The sequence below is a fragment of the Sinohyriopsis cumingii genome, chromosome 8 (assembly GCF_028554795.1).
Source record: "Sinohyriopsis cumingii isolate HCF-2022 chromosome 8, ASM2855479v2, whole genome shotgun sequence".
Classification (NCBI taxonomy): Eukaryota; Metazoa; Mollusca; class Bivalvia; order Unionida; family Unionidae; genus Sinohyriopsis; species Sinohyriopsis cumingii.
The window spans coordinates 71,930,101-71,942,600 of NC_142968.1; the positions used below are offsets into that span (position 1 = coordinate 71,930,101).

General features: G+C 37.2%; 1 protein-coding gene across 1 annotated transcript in view; it reads right to left on the bottom strand.

Annotated features, from left to right (window-relative positions):
* The window catches only part of LOC149793793 (beta-1,4-galactosyltransferase 2-like), a 46,648-nt gene that overhangs the window by 26,589 nt on the left and 7,559 nt on the right, over positions 1-12,500 (bottom strand). The window contains exon 3 of the mRNA XM_089966461.1: positions 992-1,182. Coding sequence (XP_089822587.1) covers positions 992-1,182 — 191 coding nt within the window. The remainder of the gene's footprint in view (positions 1-991; positions 1,183-12,500) is intronic.

A 12,500-nucleotide genomic window follows, 5' to 3' on the forward strand; every position in this document is an offset into this window, starting at 1 on the left:
TACATACATACATACATTTGTATGATAAAATAAGAATTAGTTTTCGGGTTGGAAGTACTGCACGACCTTGGTATTGCAGTTTATCGATCTGACAAAACGAGTTCATATTTTCTCATACAGATGCAGTATCCTTCTTAAGACATGCTCATTTTATTATTCTACTTAAGGCTTACTTGCATAAACAAAAATACACTACAAGAAACAAAGTAACAGAATGTATGCCGTGTTCCAAACTAAATACACAGTCGCATATTCATCATTACACGACAACAATATTAATGTGCACATAACTCCGCCCAGATAAATTTGAACTTAGTCGCGCTAAATATAACTTTCGAAAGAAAATGGCGTGTCTACTTAAAATTGAAATTTGGAGTCGTAAGGTGAATGAATACACATTGCAAAATTTTTTCCATTTGATCTGGAATGAATATAGTTTGGTTTTTTGCCGATTCTTCAAAATTTCTGGATCAATGACTGGATTTATCTATGACAATTTTACATGAAATACTTCGGATTGAAACAGCGAGGGAGAAACTTGTTGACATCTGCAAGTGTGTTTCTGTTCTGTCATTGAATGTTTGAAATTATAATGTTGGAAAAATATAAAGTCTTTCAATTACAATTGTCAAAAAAAAACGCTAATGAATTTAATGTTTATTTCATTTTGAGTGCAGTAACCGAGATGTAAATGCACTTGGAATATATTCAAAATTACAGTACAATTTCGAAATGTGTAATCAAGCTTGAGAACCTATGACATGGCTCATGTAATTCGGATTAGCAGAACGAAGAAAATACTTTTTGAGGAAATTCAGGATGTAAAACTGAAAGTATATATTTTGCCATTCCTATTACTCGCTGAAGAGTAGATGATTTGTTTTGAAAAGTGCGCACGTGTTCAACAGCGTAAAATACTGAATGATTCCGACAATGTAAAGTTGACGGAGAAAAAAATGAGCATGTAATAAACATATATATATATACTCACCCCTTATCTCCGTATTTTGTGCTGTAAGCGACGTAATGACGGGGATATGAACCACACCGGTATAGATTGCGATCATCCATCATGAAAGCATCGACGTCTTGGAAAATGACACATGAAAAGTTGGTGATCATCATCGCTGTTGTAAAACCAGCATTATTTATTAGACCCTTGTTAAAAGATGTCGGTAAAGCCTGTAATAAATTAGACGTATACATAGAAACATATAGCAAGCAAACAAAAAACTATACATTTTTAGACACAACGACGCGTACTAATAGGCATTCACACACATATGTACGTACGTAAAAAATTATTTTAGTCATGTCCCTTTTGGAAACATAATCATGGATTCTTTGAACTATGCCGTCCATGCATATTTGACTGTTATGGTGTGGAACTCCTCTCGCAGAAATACTGATGCAGACTTCACAATTTTGGAAGTTGTATCAAAGGTTTCACAGCAAATGCAACTGTGCTAAATTTGGTTCCTCCTTTTGACTTTTCGATTTGTCTAAAATAAAGGTTGATGTTATTGTTGTATTATGGGTTTTAACGCCATTTTTCAGGACATGATAGACTATATATGGCGGCCATTATAACTGGCGGAGCAAGAATCCAGAAAAATCCAGTAAAACTACCGAGAATATAAATCGAACAATGAAGGACCGCAGACAGTTATCTTCCTTTCAAACTGGTAGGTGGCAGCATGGAACAAAGCGGTCCAAGATTATTCCAGGTGTGTACCCTCTGCTTAACAAACAAGTAATAAAAATATAACATCTTCATTTTGCTTTACAAAATGTCTCAATCGGATAAATTATGGACGCTATCTTCAGTAAAATATTATTAAAAAAGACGAAGAGCTAAGTTATCTGGCGAAAAAAGGAGTTGTTTTTAAGTATATTTTAGGCATAATCGGTGATATTGTAGTCGCAAATGGAAAATCACATTTTCTCGTACCTGCATACAAATAAAATATTTATTTTCACACAACTGTGATAATTATCTGAAATTATTTTTCAACAGACTCCTATGCCTAAAATCATATAATCTGAATAATTCTTTAGATAGTTATTTGGTGGGTTAAATTAGGAAAATGTTCGGCTTCCTTATAAACTATTTTGGCTGTTTAGTTTGGAAATATACAATATATTTGCTGATTATAGTTTACATTAAATATATATTTGATATTTATTAAGGCTATACCATATCTGCATTATATGCAACTGTACATGTTCTTTTTCTTCTCACGTCTACGACAATAAGTTTTTTCAAAGATGTCCTAGTCAAGTATTTGCATAAGTCATATAAGTGAAAAAAAAGTTTGAGAGCGAGAGGATGTTCAGGTGTGTGTATGTGTAAAATGATATATATAGGAATTCCTAGTAATGACCTGATTTATTTTCATTTTATTCAGTCAACCTACACATAAAATATTACTTGGAAGGACCAAAAGGAGATAAATATCATGGTCTTAATAAAATTGTCTTGTTCTTGGTATGTCAAATTCATTTTGGAATGATAGTTTGCAATAAGATTTAAAACATTACATTGTATTCTTTCGCAATAGTAAATATGGTGTAACATTTTAAAAGGGAATTGTTTATGATTAGCACACACACACACACACACACGGACACACACATCTGTTCCTTTTTTACATCATATATGTATATAATTCCTGGCCATTTTCATATAGATAAGTATTATAAATTCATACCAAGTTTATCCACCTCTCTTTGTGACTCTCGTGGGTCGGTGGTTTTTTTCCGGGGTTTTCCCAGGTTCTTCCTCCACCACTAATACTGGCCGCCATGTATAGCCTAACATGTGCTGAAAAATGGCGTTAAACCCCACAACAACAACAACTCTTTGTGGCAATATATTTAACTTTTCTTGACCAATTAAGACAATTATTGTTTTCCGTTGAAGTTTTAACACGAAGTTGTTCTGACATTTGCTTTGCATAACTTAATTGTCTTATAATGATTGAAAAAAATAATAAGACAAAAATTTATACATTGTTTATTTACTGCTTCAGTTCTTTCTTCCATGTACTTTGCTATAAAATGCAACGTTTCATTTGTAGCTATTGTTTAGATTTCCATTAAGTGACACTAATCAGGAGATTTTATTAAAGCTACATTAATCAGCGGATAAAAAAAATTAAATCACCATCATACTGATTCTATCAATAATAGGTCTAAACTAAAGGTTGGAACATACGGAGTCCAAAAGTAGTAAGACATACTATTTTAATTAAACTGAAAAAGAAGACAAATGACAATTCTAGTGTCTCGTAGTTCTAATATAGTATATATTTTGAGACACTGAAAAATGAAATAAGACAATATTAGTTTTCGTTATTACGCGTATAATTTTAGTTTTGACATGTACCTCTCTATTGATCAACAGGCTAATAATAAACACCGAGGATGGCCAAATATCGGGATCCGATTGTTTTGTGGCTCGACCTGTTGGAAAGATAACTGGCTACGATGCCTCATTGCTTACATACCCGAGGTGACCCGTTTCCAACGGCGACGAACGCTAGTAAGGTTACTATTGATTTTACTAATACTATTACATATACTAGACCGTACACAAAATATTCTGCTTCTATTTCCATTGTGGCAGAGTTAGTCTGAGAATGTACAGAGTTAGCTTGACATTTTATGCTGACTGTGGCAGAGGTTTAGTGTTAGAGAATTTTTTATCAAACAATTATCTCGGTGTGTGTAAATGGCGAAAGATTCATGGATTAAAGCTTAAAGTATTTGGAAAGGATTTATCGGTATATCTGAATCTGGCATTAATCTAAGGGATCAACGGTGTGTGTGTAATGTTACAGAAAAAGTTAAATCTTTGTTTCGCTTAAACACATCCTACAACCTAGTACAGATAGTGCAACGAATTAAAAATGAGATGATAATATTGAAGGAAAAAACAAACAAACCTAGTAACAGTAGCAAAGGTCATCATGAATACATTAGAATCCATTAGTAATAATATATGGAAACAACAAAGACACTTCGTAAGAGTGTGACCTTTTCAGAAGATGAAGAATCCATGCCAACTGCTTAATGCTGTGAGTTTTGCCTAAAGATTATTCACAGAGAAAGACAAAAATTATAGATTCAACATACAAACATTGCAGGACATTCTACGTCATCTGATGTTATTTTCAAGTGGCGATCATTTCCGCGTTGGTATTATAATTCTCTCTACCGAACGGTGTACAGAGATTTGGCCAAATACCTAATTATATAAAATTATATTCAAACACGAAAATCTAGCTGATGGTAATCTTCAGTTTACAGCCTGGTGAAAAGATTTGTACAATGTACCCAGATTTTTGAAATTACTATAAGTCAAAGGCGCATTAGGATGTAATTATTTCAAAGATGTATCCCTTGTAAATCAGGAATTCTGTGGCAAAATATTCCATTACGAATACTGGAATTCACATTTACTGGCATCACGTGTTGGTCTAGGTTCTCAACCTTGTATTCAGTGTGGCATCGGAGTTACGTTGCGCAACCAGCTTCGCCGGTCATGCAGATCTTTTGGCAAGTAATATTGCACCCGCCGGCAGAGATTCGCTAACGCATCATATTTAGAACTCCCTGACAACGTTGAGAAAACGTTAACGAAAAAATACAAGAATCGATGAATTACTAACGAGGATTAAAGCGATTGTAATTTTGGTTCTAGTATAAGTACACATACTTAAAATGTATTAATGGAATTTGCAATTAGATAAGGATTTGCTCATATAAGCTTGTATGGCGTCATTAATTTATGTAAGGCATCGCTCGCGAGAGTTTTTGATGCGAATGTCAGCGGACATGCAAAGAGCTGGCATACTTGAATTTGTAAGACTCGCAACTGAACCGCAACATCGTCCCTCGGATAATGCACAGCTGGCAACCACTGCATCGTAAATGTTAACAGTGCAACAGCCGAAACATTCCGCACGCTAGAGTAACAATACAAATACCAAAAAGTGCAAGAAAAGTTGACGTAATTACGTTATTGAAAGGACCCCGAGTGGCCGAGTGGTTTAAGGCGCTCTCCATCACGGATCACTGCCATCTCACCTCTGTCTGCGTGGGTTCGAGTCTCAGGCTCGACCAATGTGGATATGTGAGAAAGCTTGCCGGTAGCTTATCGTGGGTCGGTGGTTCTTTCCGGGCTTTTCCCGGGTTCTTCCTCCACCATTAATACTGGCCGCCTTGTATAGCCTATATTGTGCTGAAAAATAGCGTTAAACCTTATAACAACAACAACAACGTTATTGAGTATTGTATCCTAACTCGCTATACTGTGAGGCATCTTCGTGAAACTGCAGCATAATCAAATATCACAATTCCTCGTACAGTCAAGTGTGCGAAAGCTGTACATATTGTTCAGGATGAACAAAACCATGTACGCGTCACAGCCATTATCACTGCTGAAGCAGTCGGGTATGTACGTCAAGGAGCCCACGGTTCAAGAGTTCAAATTTCACAAGCGCGTTATTGATTAAAACAATTGCCATATAAATATTCCAAACGCGAAAGCCCAAAAAACAAAGACGCTAGAAAACTGTCATCAAAGATGGTTTGATGGACAATATCAATGTTACAATTTTTTGGTATTGCGGGTACTTTTTGTCGCCGGCAATGAGCTCAGATTCACATATGTTTAAAAACAGAGATGGAACTGGAGTTTTGAACATACATAGCACCAGCGTCTATTTCCTGAACTTGTATTCATGACGAGATTTCTATGATGTGTGGGTACTCTAAAGCCAACAAGGTAAGTGGGACGGTTACAATTTTGTGTACCAGAAACGTTACGTCACATATTTTCGCATCAACAACTTTCATGAATTGGACAATAATACAGACCATGCTTGTTGTCGAGCTTCAGTAATAGCGATATCGGATAATTTTAGGAATCGAACTGGAGTGTATAGACGATATTCATAGCAGTCCCAATAATTATCAGCTAGCACCGGAAGCGCTATCAGTTTATCGACAATGGTTGTCCCAGTACCAATGAGTAACTTTAGACGAATTCACTCTCAAGTTTACAGAGTGCACCAAGCTTGTATCTATCCTGCGAATTAAAAGCAACTACGTAGTACATGTCAAAAACACGCATTAGTATCTGAAAGATGGTATGCACGTTTCATGGTTTCAGACTCTTCAAAGGTTTCGTCAACGAGCTAGGCTGGACCCGTACATTCAAATGAATACGGATTTGAGGATAAATACTAGAAACAAGTTTGATAAGGCATTTTCAAATTTATGAACATTTCTTCGTTCGCGTAAAACATGAAAAATCTTCAGAAACAGATTCGAGTCTACCTTATTCGAGACTGTGAACAAGACAAGCTTCCAAAGCTTATTGCTGATCTATCATACGAATTCCTGATGATCTTTTGATGGTTGACTCATTGTCGTACTCAGTAAAAGAAAGTTCAAAACTGAAGTTGACGAAACCATTCTATGCTAGTGCTTCAGTGTCAGACTTATCAATGCTGCTTATGTAAGAGTTTCATTACAGTAAGATTAAACTATTTTATCAAGCTCGTGTGAAGATGCCCCACTACACTGGTCAACTTCTGAAATTCACCACTGACAATATCTGTGCGAGCATGACATCGGACATACTTGGAAACGATGTGATGCAAGTTGGTATACACAAAAAAAATTTGCTGCTTAGTAACACCAAAGAAAATTTTGTAAGTAAATTCAAGGATGAATGAGCCGGTGAGACAATAGAAGACTATGTGGGACTGTGTAATAAAATGTATTCGATATTGGTCAAAATGCAGTGAGGTAACAAAAAGAAAAGCGAAATGTAGTCGCATATGTAATTGCTGAAAAAATCTCCAGCAGAACATATATGTGAACTGTTTCCGTGGGTGACGCGAATTCGCAAGTATATTGTGTGAGTGCGTGTGTTATCTGGAACTTTAACTTAGCGTTAAAACAAAATTCAGTCATACCGCTACGATGTCTGCAGTGTGGGCGTTTATTGTGATGTCTACAAGAGGGGTACAATTCCGCATACATGTAGCATAATGTGCCACCCAGTCCCTTCATCCTTACACCAGGCCGACCAGTCCTAACACTAACTTCTTAATGATGAGCGCCTAGCGAGGCAGCTGTTAATACCATTTTTATAAGTCCTTGGCATGACTCGGCCGTGGTTCGAACCAGAAATCACTCGTTTACGCGGCGGACGCTCTCACCACTAGACCACCGCAGCAGTCGAATAGCAAGTGCCAAGCTTCTTTTTATCTGCTGGCGGCATCTACAATATCGCATACTTATATGTACGGATGCAAACATGTCACTCCGAAGATGTAAAATGTATTGCTCTGATTTTATATTGATTTCCATATTTTCTGTGTAAGAAACACCGGATGAACATCGTTAGAGTGTTCTCACATCCACCCAACCACTGGATATCATCATTGGTACGGGTATGTAAATTTGTCACATCGTTTATTTAGCCAACGATGCTCGAGAAATCCTATCGTTGACTTTTGCTACGCTTGCTAGCGTTTCAAAGGTAGCATGACCCTTCCGGTAACCGCGAGGAGTGCAGACTATTTTGAATAAGGTCCGTTCAGAATCTAAGCTCTTTTTATTACGTTTGTCTTGGCGACCACGTTAGCAACCACGAAGTGAAATCGCCTTCAAGACCCATCTGGCGATTTGTTTTCTTCCAATTGCATTCAGACCATAGACACGGTCTGTATCAACACACTAACGTGCACGGATATCGTTCGATGCTAGCTAAGCATGTCGGTAACTAGCAGCTATTTATAGGTGCTTCTCCAGGCTTAAGACCAGGGTTATAATAAAGTCGTATATCAAGCCGTGTACCAGAATTACTGCAACTATACATAAAACTCAGAGAGCCTGATGTTCCTTTAATTAGGGCATTTGCTCCATGTAGTTCTATATAGCTTTGTTAAAACAGTAGCATCATTAAAGCAGACGATTTGTTTAAAGAATTTCAACTTATTTCACTACATCAAACCTAAGATCCAGTGATCGCGACTCTACCATTAAGGTTTTGATCTCGCTTTGATCTCGCTTTGTAATTTCAGTACGAGTCTCGTACTACATCGCACAGAATGGGAATGCATGATTGTATTATGCAACAACTGACATTAAACATAGCATCACGAAAAAGGAAACGATCCGATTTTAAAAACTCTCAAAATTTGAAAATATCTGTTTTTACCCTTATTGATGTATCCGCGCTGGCAAAAACCAAACCACCAAAAATCGGTAGCATGTTTCCAAACTCATTTCGAGCGTTGATCATTAATATTTCTTTATAGTGTACTCGTCGGCTACCACATCAGGTGTCCTGGTATTCAATTATTGCACAAAGGCAATCATTGAAAGAAATGATTTATACTCTTGAAGCTAAGGATTATTCAAGACAGATCCAAATCATATATTGCTTGAAACGTTTAGTTGTAGATTCGTTTGAGATCAATAATGGCTAAGAAATAAGAGTACACGTGTTCAGCAATGTAGTGGACGCTGCATTAACAGCCTTTATAAGTGTTTGAAGATAACAGTTATTTTTATGTATAAATGAGGGATCCAATATTGGTGACAAAGCTGATGAATTTGTTTAGACAATGTTTGACCCTCTGACCAATGATTGCATTAATGATAGCTATTTTGTTCCACTTATCTCTCTCTCTCTCTCTCTCTCTCTATACATATATATATATATATATATATATATATATATATATATATATATATATATATATATATATATATATATATATATATATATATATATATATATATGCTTCAAAATAATATTGAATTACAATCGGATACACTGAAATATAATTTTGTTATACACTGAAATATAATTTTGTTAAAAGCGAAACAGACATCAATTATTAGGAGGGCCGTTTGATATCAGTATCAACTCTATGCCGGCATGGAAACACTGCATTATGAGTGAAAACATTCGGTCATTGACTGCAACGCCAAGCCTATATAAAAAACACAGATTGTTTCTGAGACGAGGAAGTGAATTTCACCGCTGAACCAACACCAGTTACGTTTCCCAATTGATTAGTTAAACCAGCATTGCCTCAGCTGAGAAAAGAAAGACATCAGTTGTTACTCTAGGAGGACGAACTTAAACAGTTGTTGTGCGAAGACAAGAACGATCGTTTCAGACATCATTTTATGGCGTAGTTGGTTTGTTTCTGTGCTGACCACTCACAAAACACAATCGCAGGAGACTTACATGCTCCTAAGATTTTATAAAATTGTGCGATAGCGTACCAGTAAAAAAGAGAGTAACTGGTTAAAAATGCGATCACATTTGTTATCATATTATATTAATGAAACCTTTGACATTACCTGCGTGAGAAAATAATCGAAAGGGAGGAAACATTTGGAGATGAAACCATCGCAAGAACCATGATACTCGTTACAGATAAAAGTACATGTCTTGTCACCAATAAATTTTGTGGAATCGCCACAGCAACTACCGTTGGCTTGGGTGTGGCGGGACTTACAACTACAGTAACCATCATAACAGAGTGGAATGGTGTTGTTGACGGGGCTTCACTTTTCTAGATTAGATCAATCGTAACCGGTCATTTCGTCAGTGCTGGTAACATAATTTCGATACAATTACATTTAACAATATTTAATTATTCATAACTTCTCGTGGCAGCACAAAACAGTCTCAGTACGATTACTAAAATCCACTAAGTGACTATCGAATATAAATTCATTAATATGACCCAGGTCAAGACTATGTTGTTGGAAACATAAATCATCGGCGATTCCAAATACTTAGATCCAAGTAAACATGTTTTGAAAAATATATTTGTCATGCAGGCCCAAATTCATAATATCAACTATTGACAAAGGTCAATCACACATTAAAAATTAAATATAATAACATACCAAACTCAAAAACACCCATTGTAGCACTACTCTATGTGGCTGTTTTAGGTATTTTCTGACACAAGAACTAATATAAACAAATGTAAAACTGCCAATTTTGGCAGCTAGTTGAAGCTATTCAAATTTAACAGATTTAAAAAAATAAAAATAAGTATATCACGGCTAATTAAGTTTACGTATGTGATATTCCAGCAAACTCCGTGAAAATACATAGCTCATGAAAAATTCTAAGTTTACCTAGTCATCGCATTTTGCAAATTTTGATTCTGATCTAGTTCATCTAGCCCATCTTCCATATAACTTTTATTGACAGGCGATCACCTGATAAAAGGCAAAGCAAGATATATATTACATAACCAAATTTGCACCTAAAAATCATACGCCAAATTAAAGGAACATAAAATTTAATTTAAAATTATCCAATGCACACAATGTCTTTTTTTTTAAATTTCCAAGAATGACCATTGAGGAAAATCTTTTGGGGATTATATTTTATTTAAAATTCAAACCCTGTGCAAAGAACAAAGAGTGTAGAGAGGAAACCACTGCTCAAAATGTTCACAAGCCTTTAAGAATTTCAAAAACTACTCCATGACCATGTAAATTTAATCATCTCATGTAAATATGTATGCAAAGATCTGACTTATTTATTTTCTCTACGTATTTAGCTGAATCATGCTAACGATATATCATTTCACAACGACTATGACAATGAAGCTGAAAACAATGTGTAACAAAATATGGAAAATTACCTGAAAAACTAACATCATCATCTACCTGTACATACCTGTACTATATCAACGTGTCCTCTCTGCTTATCTAGCAATCGTGCTAACAAAATACTTAAAGGGGGAGGCTGACTGACAAACGAAAAGGAACTAGACCAACTAAAGATGCTTCCGGTTTATGAGTAATAAATAAAAATTGCATTATAAGATTAATAGATGCCAATTAGACAAATCGGACTTGAAAATGTATTAGTCATTTCTTTTTTTCTTGGTAGTCTCTCGCGCCAAGTAAGACAAGTTCTGCGATCTCATCGACGGTGAACGCGCATGTGGCTCCGGAGTCCAAATTCCGATGCACACATGCGGTTGCAGGTGGGGCATGCGATACAGGTGGTTAGGGGTGGCTGGTACACAGCTCTGTGACGTCTATCACATGTTTCAGCAAGACGCTGGAGGTGGTTAACCTCGAGGGTGGAACAGGCTTTTCTGGTCAGGGCTCGCCAGTGGCTTCTGTCTGAGGCAGCGAGCTCGAGCTGGTAGGGTTGAGCTTGGTTGTGTACCTCTTGCGAGGGTGACCTTGGTGTCGGTGGCCATGAGCTTGCTGTCCTATGAACAGCTGCTTTGGGATCCTGTTTTGATCCATGTGGATGACATGACCAGGGCAGTCCAACAAAGTTGGGCCTGGATTAGTTTGGCTTAGATTCTTGTTTTCTTGGCTCTTTCAAGGACTTCCTGGTTGTGATTGGGTCCTGCCAATTGATCCGCATGATGGTTCTCCAGGAGCGGTGGTGGACTTGTTCCAACTGACTGATATGCCTTCGGTAGACTGTCCACGTTTCACAGCCATACAAGAGAGATATGAGGACAATTGCATTATACAATTTCATCTTTGTTGACAGGTGTATTTCCTTGTGCTGAAAAACCCTTGATCGGAGTCGTCCAAGTGCTTGACTGGCTTTTTTTGATCCACACAGTGATTTCTTTGTCCAGGAGGCCATCACTGGATATTGTGCTGCTAAGGTATTTAAAAACTGTCCACATTTTTCAGATGCGTGTCACCAACGGTGATGCAGGATTGTGAAGGGACAAATGTTTGTGGCGGGCTGGGATAGGACTTATATCTTTCCCAGGCTAATTGTGAGTCCAGAAACGATGAAGGCGTCAGATAACCTGTCCACTATTGCCTGTAGGTGAATCTTTCCATAGGCCATGAGGGCAAAGTCATTTGCAAAGACTTCTTCAGTGATGAGTCTTTCTAGCATCTTGGTGTTTGCAGCCAGGCGACGGAGATCAAACACGGATCCAGCCAGGCGATAACTAATGTGGATAACAAAGTGTCCCGGATGGCATGTATCAGTACATATGTGAAGAAGAGGTTGAAGAGTACCGGAGCGAGTACACATCCCTGTTTGACAACATTATATATGGGGAATTTCTCAGGCGGTTCACCGTCTGAGAGAATCTCTCCAGTCATGTTATCGTGGATGAGCTAGATGAGCTTGGTAAACGTATGTGGACATCGAAGCTTCTTGAGTACTATCCAAAGTGCGTCTCTTGACTGTATCGAAAGCTTTTGTCAGGTCCATGAAGACGGCATACAGATTCATGTTCTGCTCAGGTCATTTCTCTTTGACTTGTCTCACTGCGAATATCATGTCAACAGTGCTGTGGTCTGGGCGAAAACCACAGAGACTCGGGGAGGTTATATTCTGACACTTCCGCAATACGCCTGTTGAGAATGATGCAAGCAAGTATTTTGCCATCTATGGAGAGCAATGAGATGCCTATATTTACTTTAGACCGCATGTGTGCCATTATTCT